General features: G+C 40.9%; 1 protein-coding gene across 1 annotated transcript in view; it reads right to left on the reverse strand.

The window, feature by feature from the left end:
• TMEM132D (transmembrane protein 132D) overlaps positions 1–14,833 on the reverse strand; it is a 227,781-nt gene extending 212,948 nt beyond the window's left edge. Inside the window, exon 1 of the mRNA XM_051769057.1 lies at positions 14,580–14,833. Within this exon, the coding sequence (XP_051625017.1) occupies positions 14,580–14,658 (79 nt within the window). The 5' untranslated portion in view covers positions 14,659–14,833. The remainder of the gene's footprint in view (positions 1–14,579) is intronic.
• Positions 14,834–15,649: the final 816 nt, after the last annotated feature.

A 15,649-nucleotide genomic window follows, 5' to 3' on the forward strand; every position in this document is an offset into this window, starting at 1 on the left:
GGAAACTCCCGTGTCTTCCATCTTCATGACCATACCACAGCCCCTGTCATCACTGCTGCAGGACTCAGCTACTCACAATTAGTTTGGCTGGATTAGGAATAAAAAGATCAGTTCCAAAATCTCTCAAGTCACTCATCAAATGCTCAGCACACAGGTCCACTTCAGGCTGCAGTATTGTAGCTCTATCCAGAAGTAAAAAGTGTAGTGGCCACCACGTTATCAAAAACAGTGGGAGGTTTCCCTGCCCTTCAAAAACTTCAACTAAACCATGAAAAGGAATTTACTGAGAAAGGACTGGGACTCCTAGTATTTGATATATAAAATTATCCAGCTTTCATGGCTTTACCCTGTTCATCATTAAAATTACCACTATATTTCTAAATAGAAAGTATGTCTGTTTTGTAGCTGGAATGGGATGTTACTTTGATAAAGCTTATCAGCAATTATAAATATACTAAGTGATCACTGTCAAACTTTTTTCCATTTTACCTGGTCTCTATGCTTGAACAACACCTGAGGTTGAACAACACCTGGTTTCTATAATTTTTCCTACAAGGGAATGAGAATTGAAAGGCCTGGGAACAGATTACTGGACATAGAGTTTGATATTACAAAAAGAAAATGTAACTGCAGGCTACAGAGGCACAAACTCAGCCCTTTTTCATGTTGGATCAGGTGAGTGTGTGGTCTCAGAGTGAGATTTTTCACTGTCCCATATCTACTGGAAAGCTGTTCTTTTTGGTGGCTTAGTTTTCTATCAGATCAAGGAGCTGAACCACCTCAGTAGGGAACTGCAGTATTGTTCGAGCTGGTGTCTGCAAAAAAAAAAAAACAACCCAACCTATATAAATAAGAAAAAAATATTAGTTTTCAGCTGGCTCAGTGAGCTCTCTGCGTGGCTCATTACTCAACTGCATAAGTGCCAATGCCACAGGAGAGAGAGGGATTGCAGCAGCCCCAACTTAGTCCCCTGAGCAGCAGTACCACTCCTGCTCATTTTCAGATCAGATTCAGCCCAGGAAAGAATTATTATGATTTTTTTTTTTTTTCTGACTGATTACAGCTTATAGATTGTGAACACAATTCAACACACAAAATACAGGAAAACACCACTGTTCAACTGCTGCACCAGCACTACACCTGTAAAACACTATTTTTTAACTTCCAGGAAAGGTCTGTCGTAACTGTTTTCCACAGACAAATAATAAAACTTGTGCACGTTGTTCCTATGAAGTTAGACCTTGACTCCAAAGACTTATTGTTCCTTGCTGTGTTTTCACTGCACTTACCACAATTTCACTGCAATACTGTGTCATTCCACTCTTTTTTTCCCTGAAGTTCCATGGTATCTGCAGTACCACATAATGCCTCATTTCTCTGTTGCCAGCACAGGGGATGATTGGTCCAGGGCAGAAGGCAAGTTCTATTGTGAGAGCTGTGCAATCTCCTTCAACTGAGAAGGAAACAAAAAACTTTTCATATCACCCTTTGCCAGCAGGTCAAGGAAAGACACTGAGGGTACCTGCAAAATGTGAGAGCTTCCATCATGCAAAGGGAAGAATGCTGAGAGAAACTCTTTACTACTGAAAAAAAAGAATGAGAACTAAGAAGGTTGCATGAATATGAGAATATTTCACTGCAAAATCAAAAGGAGTTATTTTCAACCACTGAATGAGAAGAAGTAATGGGGCATCAGTTGTTTGGATTTTCCTTTCAGGTGGGTGAAATGAAGTAAAAACCATTTCACATGAGATTATTATGAAAAAAAGCAAAACTCTATCTTGGCTGCTGTGAATTTATCATAAGTAAAATTAAGATTTATTTTTCCATGAAAATTTATGGTAGTTTAATACCCGTTTTGGTCTGACATTAAAGTATAAAAGGGATTGTGTCCTCTTAGTTCAAATTGCTTTAATTAATGTGAGGGCAATTCTGCAGTTTAGTTTTATAGGGTAAGATCCAATATATGTGTAACTTGCCTATGGGTTATAATATAGGAATGTGTGAGGGAGACTGAGGACATGAGACCTCCTGGGATTATTCTGGGGAGGGGCATTGGCTGTGCACACCCTGTCTGCCTGGAGCAGGAGTCAGATACTCTGATTTTCTTTAATATGTGCCCCTCACAGTCCCATTCTTCACTCTCAGTTCTTACTCTGCAGAGCAGCAGCACAGAACAGAATACAGAGTTCCATCTTTATTTCTTCCTCTTGTCTTCCAAATTTCATGAATTTCCTCTTGCTTGCCCTCAATCTTAATTTTCTGGGCTCCCAGCCTAGATTTCCAATTATTTTCTGATTACTCCTATAGGTCAATACTACAAGTTCAATGTCATCTCTAAATCTAAGATTATATATAGTCCATTCTCCTGCATGATTCTTCCTGTTCATCCCGTTGCTAAAAACAAGAGTTGGACTTGCAATTGGAAGGAAAACAGTAATGGCACTGACCTACAAATAAGGGGGGAAGAGAAAGTGCCAGAACTATGGAGGGATTCACTTGCTGAGTGTCTGAGAGAAACATTTATTCAGTCATTGGAGAAGAAAATGAAGAGGTACCAAAAGCAACATTTGCTAAGGACCACTCAGATTTAGACTAGAGCAAAACCAATAGATCAGCTCTTCCTAAGGCAGATGTCAAAGTAGCACAAAAGATGACTGGAACTGCCACAATAATTCCATAGGCTCCAGATGAGATTTTGATAGTGCCTGTTTGTAAGAAGAAGATAAAACAAGTGTGAGAATGTATAGTTTCTCTGACAAATTGATCCAACTGGCAGCAAACCCCTGCAACAAGTCAAAGACCATGCCCAAGGAGCTGAGGGAATGGTGCAGTGTCACCACACTTATGAAGACTGGGAGAGCTGCTCTTCTCAGGTGGAAAACAAAAATGAGAATGTGCCTACTAGGAAAAAAAAAAGGAGAGTTAGAGTATAAAGTATGACTTGAAACAGTAGAAAAGTCTTGTAACACCAATTAACATCCTGTAATATTCTCTTTCTGTTCTTGGGAGGAATTTTTCTTCATCCCTTGGTCTTCACTGTCTCTCAGCGAGTCTCCAGCCAGAAGTTGTATCCCATAAAGACCTAAGGTTTGGTAGAGCTAATTCCCTGAGAAATCTGCAATCATCCCAGGTCTGGGAATGCTGCCCCTGCACCCAAAGGCAGTTACTATCAGGACATCTCCGTGAGGGATCTTCAGTTTGGAGTTCACTGTTCCCCACTGAGGCTGCCAAAGCCCAGATTTGTTAGCACTGCAAATATGCTGCCAAATTCATCCTTCTTTTCTGAAGCTGCTGAAAACAGAACAGCTGAAAAGAACCTCTTCATGAGCCCATCCTTTCTATTATTATTGATGCAATTTGATTATTTGATGAGAACCTTTAATGCATACCAAGACATTCTGAGCATTGAGACTATAAATACTGTAACAAAGGTCTGCTATATATAGTATTCTTCACTTACAAGCATTTCTCTTTTTTCAGGGTCTGATCCAAACCACATGCATAATTCTGATAGGAATAGATGAAAGGAAGAAAGGAGCTTATGACTGCATAGAAATAGAAGGAAAACAAACAAATAAATGCTTCAACAGTGATTATCGTACCATTACTCTGATCTACTGCTAGTGAGATAAAGAAGCTAAATAAAAAGGCAAGAAAAGTCACTGTTGATGCTGATATATGTGTTTTAAACTACTACAGCTGAACCAGCAGGGAACATTTTCAGCAATATCTAAAGTTATGATAGGACAAAGGAGGGAAAAAAGGGTAACAGCAGCACCTGTGTAAGGATCACAGATCTTAAGTATTTCCTGTAATTAGCATCACATAAATGAATAAATAACAAAAGCAAAGAGAAAGGAGCACTGAGATACGGCTGAAAATATGAGCCTGATGGATAGGATTTTGGAAATATCACCTTAATTTTCAAGGGAATTCATAGTGATACTTGCTTCATAGTTTTTCTAAGCTGAAATCGGATCCATTAAACCCAGTCAGAATTCTGGACCTCGAGAAGCTGGAGGATTCCAAGAGAACAAGTGCAAAGAAATCTACAAGGATGCAAACATGAGAAGATAAAGAGGCCCTGAACTTGGATTCAGTATTGCTCAGATGGTCCATAAACCTTCCACCAAACTAGCCAGGAAGTGCAAGAAAACCTGCAAACTGCAAAGATTCCCTTAATTTGAAAATACTGCAGGCACAGCTCTGCCCTTGATCACTTATTAGATGATGCTGAAACTGCCTCTTTGCTCAGGTGCAAAGAAGGAATCTCTTCCAATTTCTCCCAAATGGCACCACCACGTGCCCACTCCACAGGCTAAAAATGCCAAATTGTCTTTATTGAACAAAAGGTTCCAAAGCTAATGACTGCTGTGAGTTGTTCTTTACTGTGAACACACTGAAAAGCTGCCTTAGCCTCCTGGTCTCCTCACTCAAAATGCCACAGCAGCAGGAAGATTGTTTTTCCATGGGCCTCAGCAACAGTTCTTCTCAAATAAACAGACAGCTGGAAACAGAGGTTCAAATATCTTCTGCTGGCTCCCTACACAGATCTACAAGGCAGGACTGTGACCATACAGGGCATAGAGAAGGCAAAAGAAACGCTTCAGATGGAAACCTTCACCTCAGCTGGAGGTCAAATTCCACACAACTTAGAAAAAAAGGACTTTAAAGAGTAGGATTGTGTCTGATTCTCTGTGTGTCCATATCAAGCTAGCTCAGAAGTTCAGAAGAATCTGTTTATTTTGACTTTTCAGTTTTCACATCCCATCAATAACATAAGGGACCAGCCAACAGTTCCTCTCACCATTTCATCACCACCACTACCCACTGTGTTCACAGGAAGGAGCTTAAAATAAACCCCAAAGACTTTAAGGGGCAAAGAGGAATGAAATATTTCTAAGAGCTGTACCATCTGCCAAAAAACCCCTGTTTTTTCATCATAAGTGGTTTGTTGCATTGTTAATACAGATACTGAAAATATTTTCTTTAATAGTTTATTGACACAGATTTTAACAAAAAGAAATACAAAAACATGTTTACTACATCTTCTGATAAAAGGCTTTTTATGTTCCCTTATTCATGTAACTGTTTGGAAAGGCTTTGATAGCTTATTAATTGTAACATCAGGGGATGGGATCTACTCAATCTCTAAGAATATTTTAATCACACAGATGCTTTCATTATATCTTTATTTTTTCCCTTATCCTACTCTTCTTTTCTACTCTTACAGGGCTCTGAGCTGGTCATGTCATCCAGTGATCAGGGCAATCAGAATGGCACATTTAAGCTTCTAACTTAGACACTGGCAATTAATTATTTAAATGTGGTAAAATGTACATTCTGATCTGAGAAGAGAGGCAGATGCTGCATAAACAGCAAGTAAAACAGATCCTGCCCTGAACACCTTGTATTCTGAGTAGACAAGACAGATTGAAAGGGAAAAGGAAAGCAGGGAACTGGAGTGATTTTTCAAAGGTTACAGAAAGCCAATGGGTACCCTGACTCCTAAATCACCATCATGAACCACCACATTCCCCTGCTTTCATAAAGAAGACAACTCTTAACAAGGCAAAATGATTGCATTTCTGTAAAAGGATAATGATACCTGACTTAAAAAAATGGGACAGAAAATAATGCTTTATAAGGTCATTTAAAAAAATAAACTAGTACTGTTAGAACACCATTCCAGGCTATCAGTCATTTTCCTATTTCAAAGCCTATCAAATAGAGATATTTCTGCCTCCACTAAATATCAAACTGTATGTAATCCTCAGTTTTGTTGGAGAAGCCAATGTTCACGGATAGCTTTTCTGAGGAGATTTTGTTTATTTTTAAAAATACAGAGCATGCTGTCAGGGCTGTAGTACAGGCTGGCTCAGTGGAAACCCATTAAAACCACTTTACTGGGCAGATGGTGTCAAAGAGTCAGAAGAATATAACAGAATCCCACTGTGCACAAGTGTTCAGTATGCAAGAAATCATCTCGTATCAGACAACTGCTGCAGGGGACACAGTCAACCACAAAGGATAGAGCAGAGCACAGCTAAAGTCATGATAGGCTTGCAACTGTTTGCCCAATAATATGGAAAAATATATGGAATAAGAGAACCTTAACTGATAAACCCAAGGGGAAGTAGGGGAGATCTGTGCAGAGCACCACATCAAGCTTTAAACGGCAATACACTGCTTTTATTGTTATTCACTGAAGGTGTAGCCACTCTTTGTCATTCAGAAGGATAGCCCAACTCAGAGAGGCTAAAAGAAGATTTGAAAAGTGCCCACTAAATTTTGGACCCCCATCTTTCACAGCCCCATTTCCATGTTTGCTGAGCAGTTGGCATTTCAGTAGGATTTCTACAAATGGGTACAAAGAAACTCATTAGAGACACCTGGAAATAGCCTTGCCACAACAGTCTTATATCAGAGGTGCACTAGCACACCAGTAGATTATAAGACACTCTTTTTGCATATATTCCTTTTCCATTCTCTTCTGCAGGAGGTAGGTCAGATTCTTCTAGTGTTTTCATTTGGCTGTCTAATTCTGTAGGTGAGCATAACACCTCAAAAAGCACCTAACTCTTGAGTTAAATAGATCCTAAACAGAATAGACAGAGTGAAAACTAGTGTAAGTGGGACAGATCAGTGAAAACTCTGAAAGTATTCCTCCTGTGCTGCCTACAGTGTAACCAAGAGGGGTAATAAACTTCCAGAGTGTGTGTTCTCCTCCTTCCTGTGCTGGGCAGAATCAGGGCTGCTCAATTCTGCCCCAAGCCCTGACTGCATAAAGATACTCTTCTTCAGCTTAAGAGCTACAGACTTGTGAACCTGAGCAAACCAGATCCTATTTTTATTTCTGAAAGCAAGGTAAGGGTGACAGGAGTGTAGCTGCAGGTACATGGTGTTTTTACAGGCTTATCACACTGGAAAGTTCTGCAGAGCTGAGTAGTTCCTTCAACAGTAGCTCAAAACAAAAGCTCCAGAAACAACATCAAGACCTCCTTTATACCAGGAAAACCCAACAACACACCCTGTCTGGAAAGGTGGTAGTAGGAAAGCAAACAGTAAAGCAATAAGTTAAATATAGGAATGTACCACACATAGACAAGAAAATTACCCACCCAATGTGTTCCACCAAATTAAAATTAACCCAGCCAGGCTGATTACATTAAGATGGAGATGCAAAACTCTGAAAGATAAATACAGGTATTTCAACTACAGGCACATGTAAATCACCACTATTTTCTTTTCTTAAAGACAAGTAGAATGAGTCACCATGGCTCAGCAGAAAATGGAGGATACAATTATGTGCTAATCCAGAATCTTTGATAAATGAGTAGATTGAAGACTAAGTAGTATTGTTTCCTTTCCTATCTTATGGATTGGATTAATATTCAGAGACACTACTGACTAGTGATCTCTGCCAACTTTGAGTTCATTCTCTTGCACAATGAATTTACATAATGCATCCTGAAGACATAAATCTGCACTTTTAAAAATATAAATAAAAAGTAGGTGATGTTGAAGGCCAACAAAATTCAAGTTTCTGAGGCCATTTAGCAACAGGTGAGACTAAACTCTCTGACTTGGAGGATTTGTTTTTAGCATGCAAGACATGCAGACTCATCTGTGTGATTATCTGGACATCTGCCTTGTTCCTCAGCAAGAGCTCTGCAGACTGTCTGCTCAACAGTCTGCCTACCTTGAAAGCAAATAGATCAAAAGGCATGTAGAGCATCCTGGTTCAGCTAGACAGGACACTTCTCCTGTTGCTCCTTAGTCTATCTTGTAGAGTTGTAAACCCTAAAGTATAAAGGGTACGTCAACATCTTTCCACCCTTCTGCTCAGGGCACTCATTGTTGTTACCCCTGCTGCTTTTTTATGCACAACTAGGTAACTCATTTATTTTGTTCTTTGTATAGGATCTACATTATTCAATGTCCTTCCTCCTTCTCATATTTAACAATCTGCTGGTCATTTTCAGATATGCTTCTGTTCTGCTTACTAACCATTACCACAGCAAACCAACACCTTACCCAAAACATCTCACCAGTGCTGTGACAAAAGCCTTCATTCGCAAATAAAAACCCAAATAGCTAAAAAACCCAAACCAACTCAAAGTAAATTTAAAAACACAGCTGGATGGGCCTGTGAGAAAGTGAAGTGACTACAGGAGGAAGGAAAAGGCCTTTTGTTTTGTAAATTTGGAAAAATGTGGCATCAACATTGACGAACGCACTATTGACCTTTTATATGTTTTCTGTACAAGAAACAAAACTGTGCATTTTGCTGAGTGACTTTCAGGGGGACAATTGTCTGCAATACAGAAAACTCCCTCGAGAAACCTTTCTGGAAAGCTTGATTTGAGAAGAAAAAAATCCAGAACAGTAAGGGTGTAAGAACAAACAAATATATCTGTGAGTACACAGGAAGCCTTTTAGGAAGTTAATTGACCCTACAGTGCAGATGCCATCAAGTGACTGGCAGGCTACTTCTGTGTTGCTTCACTGAACCACTTCTCACTGTTGATTTAAATGAACCTGTGCTGCAGTGGATTAGAAACACTCACACCAGCAGCAAATGTGTTTGAAGTACTGAGGCAATACCAAACTGTTCAGGGCAACACTGAAGTTACTCCAGTTAATCTCACTACGGTGGTTTTTCTCAACCCTTTTAAGGAAAAGAGCCATCTAACTTTCTGAAAGACATCCAGACCATCTTAGGCAGTGTCCTGGTTTTGGTATTGTCACAAAGGCCTTTGTTTACAACCAAGCACAAATTGGGATGCACTCTGAAAGCAGCCTTGTTGCTTCTATTTCCTCCCCTTGGTTTTTTCTAGCTTGCACGCATAAGGTTTCTGGCACTGGTTTCACAACACTGCTCAGATGTTCTATGAATCACCACTGGTGTGTGGGTTACAGGCTGAAAAACACCACTCCAGAAAACTCTGTCTACACTCTGAATTAAAGCCTACTAAAGGCAATGAAACCCCATATAGTGGCTGTGATGGGCTCTGGATCACCCCCACCGTGGATCAATAGGTAGAATATCTCATTTCACAGAGCAGGAGGTTGTATCAACCTCTGGGGCAAGTTCAAGTCACACTACTAAAGCAGAAAATGGAAGTTTGCATAGATACCACCCAGGCTGTACTTTGGAAGGTGAAGAGTTTCAATCCCTTATTAGCTCTGTGAGGCCATCAGACTGACATCTGACATTGGAATTAAGTCTGTGCAATGAAAGAAGAAATCAAGGATTTGAAGAAGCCAATCCTCATTCTACAGTTAAATGTCCCCCCCACATTTCACATGAGGAGGGTGAAGCAGCCTAACACCCTCAAATATGTACTTTATAATCATAATAATTACTGTTATCTACATGTCTCGGAACTGTTTAAAATCCACTTCATTTTGAACTGCCCTTAATAAGGCAGCAAGCAATATTACAGAGACTGGTGAAAATCAAGTAATTTAATGTAACACTTCATAAAACAAACCTGTGATGAATCTCAGCTGCCTCTTGGGCTTCTCTGTGATCAATCTGTCTGGAGTCATGTTTATGTATCCCAGGACCTGTGATAGACTGCCACCACACTTGGCATCCACAACCACCTCAGGAGGCTGATTTAATGTGAATGCAGCATGAAAAAAATCAGATTATCTTTTGATTCTCTCTTTTATTAAATAAAACTGATCTTTATTGAATAAAGCTGCTTTTATTAATGTCTGAAACACTGGTTGGTGTCACAGAGCCTGCCAGTCCTATGGAACTAATAAAAGACAAGACAGAAGTAAAAAATAAGAACATTACAGGGAAATATTAGAAACCAAACAACATTAAGCCAGTATTGCAGCTGACAAATAAAACCTGGGTCTAGCTGTAGAATCTTTTAGTTTAGACTGAATTTATTATTTTTACTGAAAGAAATGGGGCTTTTCCCACAAGTGCACTGTGGCAAGAAACACAATAAGACCAGAAAAAAGTTCCAGCTAGTTTTCCCTTCCCTTGTGTAATATCTCAAATGACTGTAAGTTCAATGCAGCTGGAACAAAGCATGAAAACTTTGGTTTTAAGGGAACAGCTTGAACCTTAAGCTAGAAAGATTTTATTTCTCTTTGGGGTTTTACAGAAAACTTTCTGGGTTTCTGCACATAAGCAAAGCTTACAAGAAAACCTCCCAGTGATCACACCTGTACTTTATGCTCATCTGAAAGCAGCATGCAGTATTTTCCATACATATCAATTGCACAGTTGGAGCAAGAGATGCTTGTGATGAGTCTGTCCACAATATCAGCACTGTTACTTTGAGAAAAGGACTGTGCCCCTCATCATCACCGTCAAAATATGTCAACATGAACTGAAATTCAACCCTGAACTGCTGTCTAGTCACCACCAAGGAGAGGAGTGGAAAGGATACATACCTTAAGTCAAATAATCTTTGATTTTAATCACATATGCAGCACTGTTTTCCATTTTTAAACTATCACTCCTCCAGAGGGATGAACTCCAAAGTAGTGCTAAAACACAGGTTGCTGCACTCCTCAGCTTTTCATTTTCCATGTTCCTAAGTCCAGAGTGCACTTCAATGTCAGTGGAAGACCTGCACATCTTCAGGAATGGCCCTCAGCTGCCTGGAAGCTGGAGCATCCCTGACAAGCTCAGCTGTGGTTCTCTGTACACCACCACCCCCATGAAGCCAGTAAATACATAAGTGAGGTTAAATTGAATCAAAGGAGCTTCCTATCCAACTGCAACTCAAAAGATATAATACATTGAAATCATAAGTGAAGTGCCATGTGAACAGAATGACATGTTCTGATAATAAAATCATCATAGAATCAGTAAAATTGCATAGAAAAAGCCAAAGATAAAACTTGTCCACAATGAGACAAAAAAAATCTCTAAGATTCAGTGGAAATCAAGAGGGTTCAAAGGATACTGTAACATGGATAATTCCAACAGAAACAAAAGCAGCAGCAGTTTAAAGTCAAATAGCCAAATATTTCTCTCCTGTAATGTAACCAAAACTAACCACTTGGCGGGTTTATTTGTTTCCCCACGCTCACTTTCCTGTAGTGACAGGTCATTGTCATCAGTGCACATGTGTTATCCACACCTCTATCTATGGGAACACTCTCGGGGGGATACAAGGAAACCCTTCCTAACACGGTTACCAAGCCTCCATTTTTATAAAATTGAGAGAAAAAGAAAATCAAACCAGCAGTTCTGTGGCCTGAGATGTCATTAGAGAGTGATCTGCAGGAAGATTTCAGCCCTGGGTGACAGAGAAGAACACAAAAACTCAACAGAACACAGGCAGAAAAAAAAAAAATCACTAAATACTCACTTGTTTTGTTACTGTCAACTTAGACCTGAAATTTGAAATTAAACTGGTTTTTATCTGACAACAAACATTTGTAATAAAAAAGGCTCCTTAGTCTTTAGTCTCACAATATACATCCTAAAATTGTTTAGCATCTTACAGGAGATGCTGTTTTCCTTCTAGACTTAAGCCAAGCATGGAACCTGGAGTTCAAGTAAAGTATTGAAGTTTTTATTCTTCTCCAGTAAAGCTAAAGGGTTTCCCCTTAAAAAAGGGAACAGCATGTCCACATTACTGTGCCTGTTCTATCAGTCTGGGGTTTCATTATCATCACCTCGACTTGGTTATTTTTTAACTGAAGATTTCTGAAGAATTTCTTTTGGTACTGATATCAAATAGCAAAATGCCAAAGGGACCGAGGGCAAGCACTGCCTCCCTAGGACTGGCTCAAGAAAACTTCTAGTTGAAGTCAAAGATGTGAAATGCAACTGCCCCCATACCTACAGTTACAGAGCTTTATAGTCTCTGCCCTTACACACACATATATCCAATTAGACTGACAGCATATTAAAACATGTGGATTGTATCATCACTGACAAATCGTCCTGGTAAGAACTGTAAGCTCATTATTGAAAACAACATTTCATTTCTCAGGCTGGAGCTCTGCATTTACAAGATAAAAGCAAAGCAAAACCACAATAGCATTCTCCAATCTTCAACATTATTACCTGAAAGATTTGGAAACTGTGCAGTAAAAGGTGTGTTGCCATGGTTCTGAGTAATCAGCAACAGCCCTATACACAATAGACAGCTGATTGCTGTTGCATGTTAAAAGCCTTTGTATCTCTTTAGGAAAACTTTGTCATCATGTCACAAATGAGAGAGTTTTTCTATTAGCAACAGAAAGGCATCAAAGAAACATGCCCTGGAGTAGTAATCACGCCTGAATTTTTTTTTTTTTTTTTTTTTTTTTTTTTTTTTGGTGTTCATCTTATTATGTGGAGCAGAGTGGGAATCAACCTTTTACACTGTCAAGTTTATGCTGTAAATCTCTGGAACACCCTGGTCTTTCCTAAGGCAGAGCAGTGCAGATGGAGTCTGCTACCAAAGAAAAAACAGACAACTGCATTGAAGGTGGATATCTGTGTTAGTGAACAGCAGACTCCCAGCAATCACACAGCAGTAGTATCTTGGATATCTGAAATGCAAAGTAAATAGCACAGCTAATACCAGTAATTCTGATGGGATCTCATGTGTCTGGTTTCACAGAATCACAGAATTCCTTAGGTTGGAAAAGCCCTCTGAGATCATTGAGTCCAACCATTCCCCCAGCCCTGCCAAGGCCATCACTAACCCATAGCCCCAGGAGCCACCTCTCCATGTCTTTTTTATTCCTCCAGGGATGGTCACTCCACCACTGCCCTGGGAAGTCTGTTCCAGTCCTTGGCAACCATATGGTGAAGCAATTTTTCCTAATATCCAACCTAAACCTCCTCTGGCACAACTTGTTTCAAGACATATCAGATTTAATGAGACTTCACAATCATAATACACAGAAAAATCTTACTCATCAGTTTTTATAGCATTTTATAGCATATCCGCCTAAGAGACTTCCTTTCCAAATCCAGTCTTCTGCCTCTGTACATCTTTCAAAAGAGATGTAACATTTAGGAATAAAATCACATATTAATGCTATAATTGCTGAGTTGGCAATAAAAGAAACATTGTACTCTCTGAGATGCCACTTCTACCCCAATCCTAGAATGAGCTGCAATCTCAATCAAACACTATGTTAAGTGTTAAGGCAGCAAACTGAAACACAGCAAAAAATACAGGGGGTGAAGAAGTTAATATTCTTACTGTACTGTTAGCCTATCCACAGTACTGATATTGCTTATAATAAAATACATAATTTACGAGCTAGCTGGGAAATCAAAAGCTACTGGTGTGCAATGAGAATGAGCAATCTCTTGAAAAGACTCTGACTTCTAATCCCTGCTGCTAATGCATTTCCAATTGCAACTTTAGAACGGTACTTATGTGGGCACTGAATTTAGGGAACATTTGAGAAGACTTATAATTTTGTTCAAGTCTTTCTTTACCCTTCCTAAGGAAGAAAGGAAGAGAAGTGAATTTGGTACAGGGAACCACAATAGACATACACAGCCTTCTGTGTATGTTTGCCTTCTGTCACTAAGTTCAGTTCTGGATACAAACTAATTAGTAAAAACAACTCAATACCAAAGAAAACTGCTGATCTCTAGAAGTGTAAGAAGGTGTTAAGAATAATTAATACCTTTTTTTAATAGGGATGTTTCTAAGAAGGGCTCTTTATCAGTATGTTTGCAAAATCATAGAGTAAATGCATATGCTATTATTCCTCTCTGAAAACTAAACCACGTGAGAACTTCAATTTTGTTTTCCTGCCAAGATATAGCTGTTGATGCACAGTATCTGCTCGGTAGAAACGTGTATTTCTCCTAATTTGTATTCCACAGGAATTATCAGAATCATCTAAATTAAGTATTGCAAGAATGCATTCACTTTTTGGCTGAGGCCATCGATGAAAACTTGGAAGTTTAAATGCACTTAAGCTTTAAATGCACACAAAAATATGTGCATAGTCTATGGGCTGCTTTCCTGATTCTCACTGCAAACACGCTCGAGGGCAACAAGAAGGTATCACTGAGTTGTCTAAGTCATGCTGTCAGGACATCCAAACTCTATTTAGCATGCAGAATGTCAGACACCTGGTTCAGGATCCCATCAAAGCTTTTCAGTGTTCCAGTAAGTAGGTATTTCTCTGGTCCAGTAAAACGCTGCCAGCCGGTCTGAGAGACAGGATTTTTAATTCTGAAAAATTACTCAGAAGATAAGAGTGGGGCAGCCAACTCCACTAGCATGGACCTCTGGAGACTTCAAATTCCCAGATAACAAACCCTTTGTAATCCAAAGATGAGTTACCAGCTAAGCTGAGCAGCAGCATCTACTACATGATCAAAAGTACAACAGGGAGGTAACAAATGCCTCACTAAACGGGTAGACTGCTTGTCACAGTCGACCAAGGAAAAATCCTGCCACTCAGGATTTCCCATCGCATCATCCGTGGTTTTGGCTAGCACATGACTCCCCCCCAAGTCGTGAATTGTGGGTATCAACATTCAAGGCATTACAGACAGAGGGGACAAAGGCTGGGTATGCAAAATAAGAAACAAGATGCAGTGAAAAGAGAGAGAAGAGATTGAGACTTACCTTTGGAAAAAACTGCTGCCAGGCTCAAGAGGAGAGGTGACAGCAGATGCCCCATATTGCTAATCCCAGAAGCACACATCCTAGGGTTTGTGGAGCAGCTGGGGCTCAGTTTCACACACTTTGTAATCAAAATAAATATCGGTCAGCTGGAGAGGCTACATTTTCAGAAAAGGTCATCTGGAAAGAGCAAAAGGCATTTCCTTCGCAGAGACGACTTACTTCTTTAGCTTTAACCCTCCCCCTTCCTCCCTCCTTTCTTCAAAACAATGATGCTGCGAAAGAAAACCCCTCTCAGTAAATAAATAGGAATCAGTTCCGATTCAAATCTCAGTCCGGAGCCTCAGCAGCCCCCTGCCCCTGCACCCCCCGAGCCGGCGGGGCCGGGGCTGGGCAGGGGCCGTGCGGCTCCTCGGGAGGGACCTCGCTCCTGCCCCGCCGCCGGGATGCGCTTCACAGAGCCAGCGCCCGCATCCCGGCGGAAAAACCACGGCGGCTCCCCGGGCGTCACCAAAGTTTTCCTTTAGGTGATGCTGATCAGCCCTGAAATCATCCAGAGGCGCGGAGGCAGGGTTTGCTGTTGCGCGCTTTTTCTTTTTTATTTTTTTTTTTTTTTAAGTTCTCCTCATTGACTTGTTTGACTTTCCGCCAGCGAAGGAGGGGGCGAGCGCGGCTCCCCCGCGAAGGTCATCGCCCCCGATGCTCTCACAGCCCCCGGGGCCGGCGGCGGCCGCCGGGCACCTCCCGCCCCAGCGGGCGCCCGCCTCCTCCGGCCCCGGCACATCCTCCGCCGCTCCTCGCAGGGACACGGAACCTGCGCCGGGAGACGCCGCGGAAAAAAAAACAGCAGGAAGAAAAAAAAAAAAAAAAAAAAAGGAGGGAAACAAATAAATAAATAAGCGCCGAGCCAAGCCCCGCCTCAACCCGAGCGGCCCGGCAGCCCCAATCCCCGGGCAGCGGGCGCGGAGCGAGGGAGGAGCGGGGCGGAGCGGGGATGCTCGGACCGGCCCCTTCCCGGCCCCTTCGCTCGGTCCGGTCGGTCTCCCCGGCGTTCCCAGGGGCCGGTGCCCGGC

Source organism: Manacus candei, unplaced genomic scaffold, assembly GCF_025592945.1.
Source record: "Manacus candei isolate 608988 ecotype Guabito, Panama unplaced genomic scaffold, ASM2559294v1 h1tg000103l, whole genome shotgun sequence".
Classification (NCBI taxonomy): Eukaryota; Metazoa; Chordata; class Aves; order Passeriformes; family Pipridae; genus Manacus; species Manacus candei.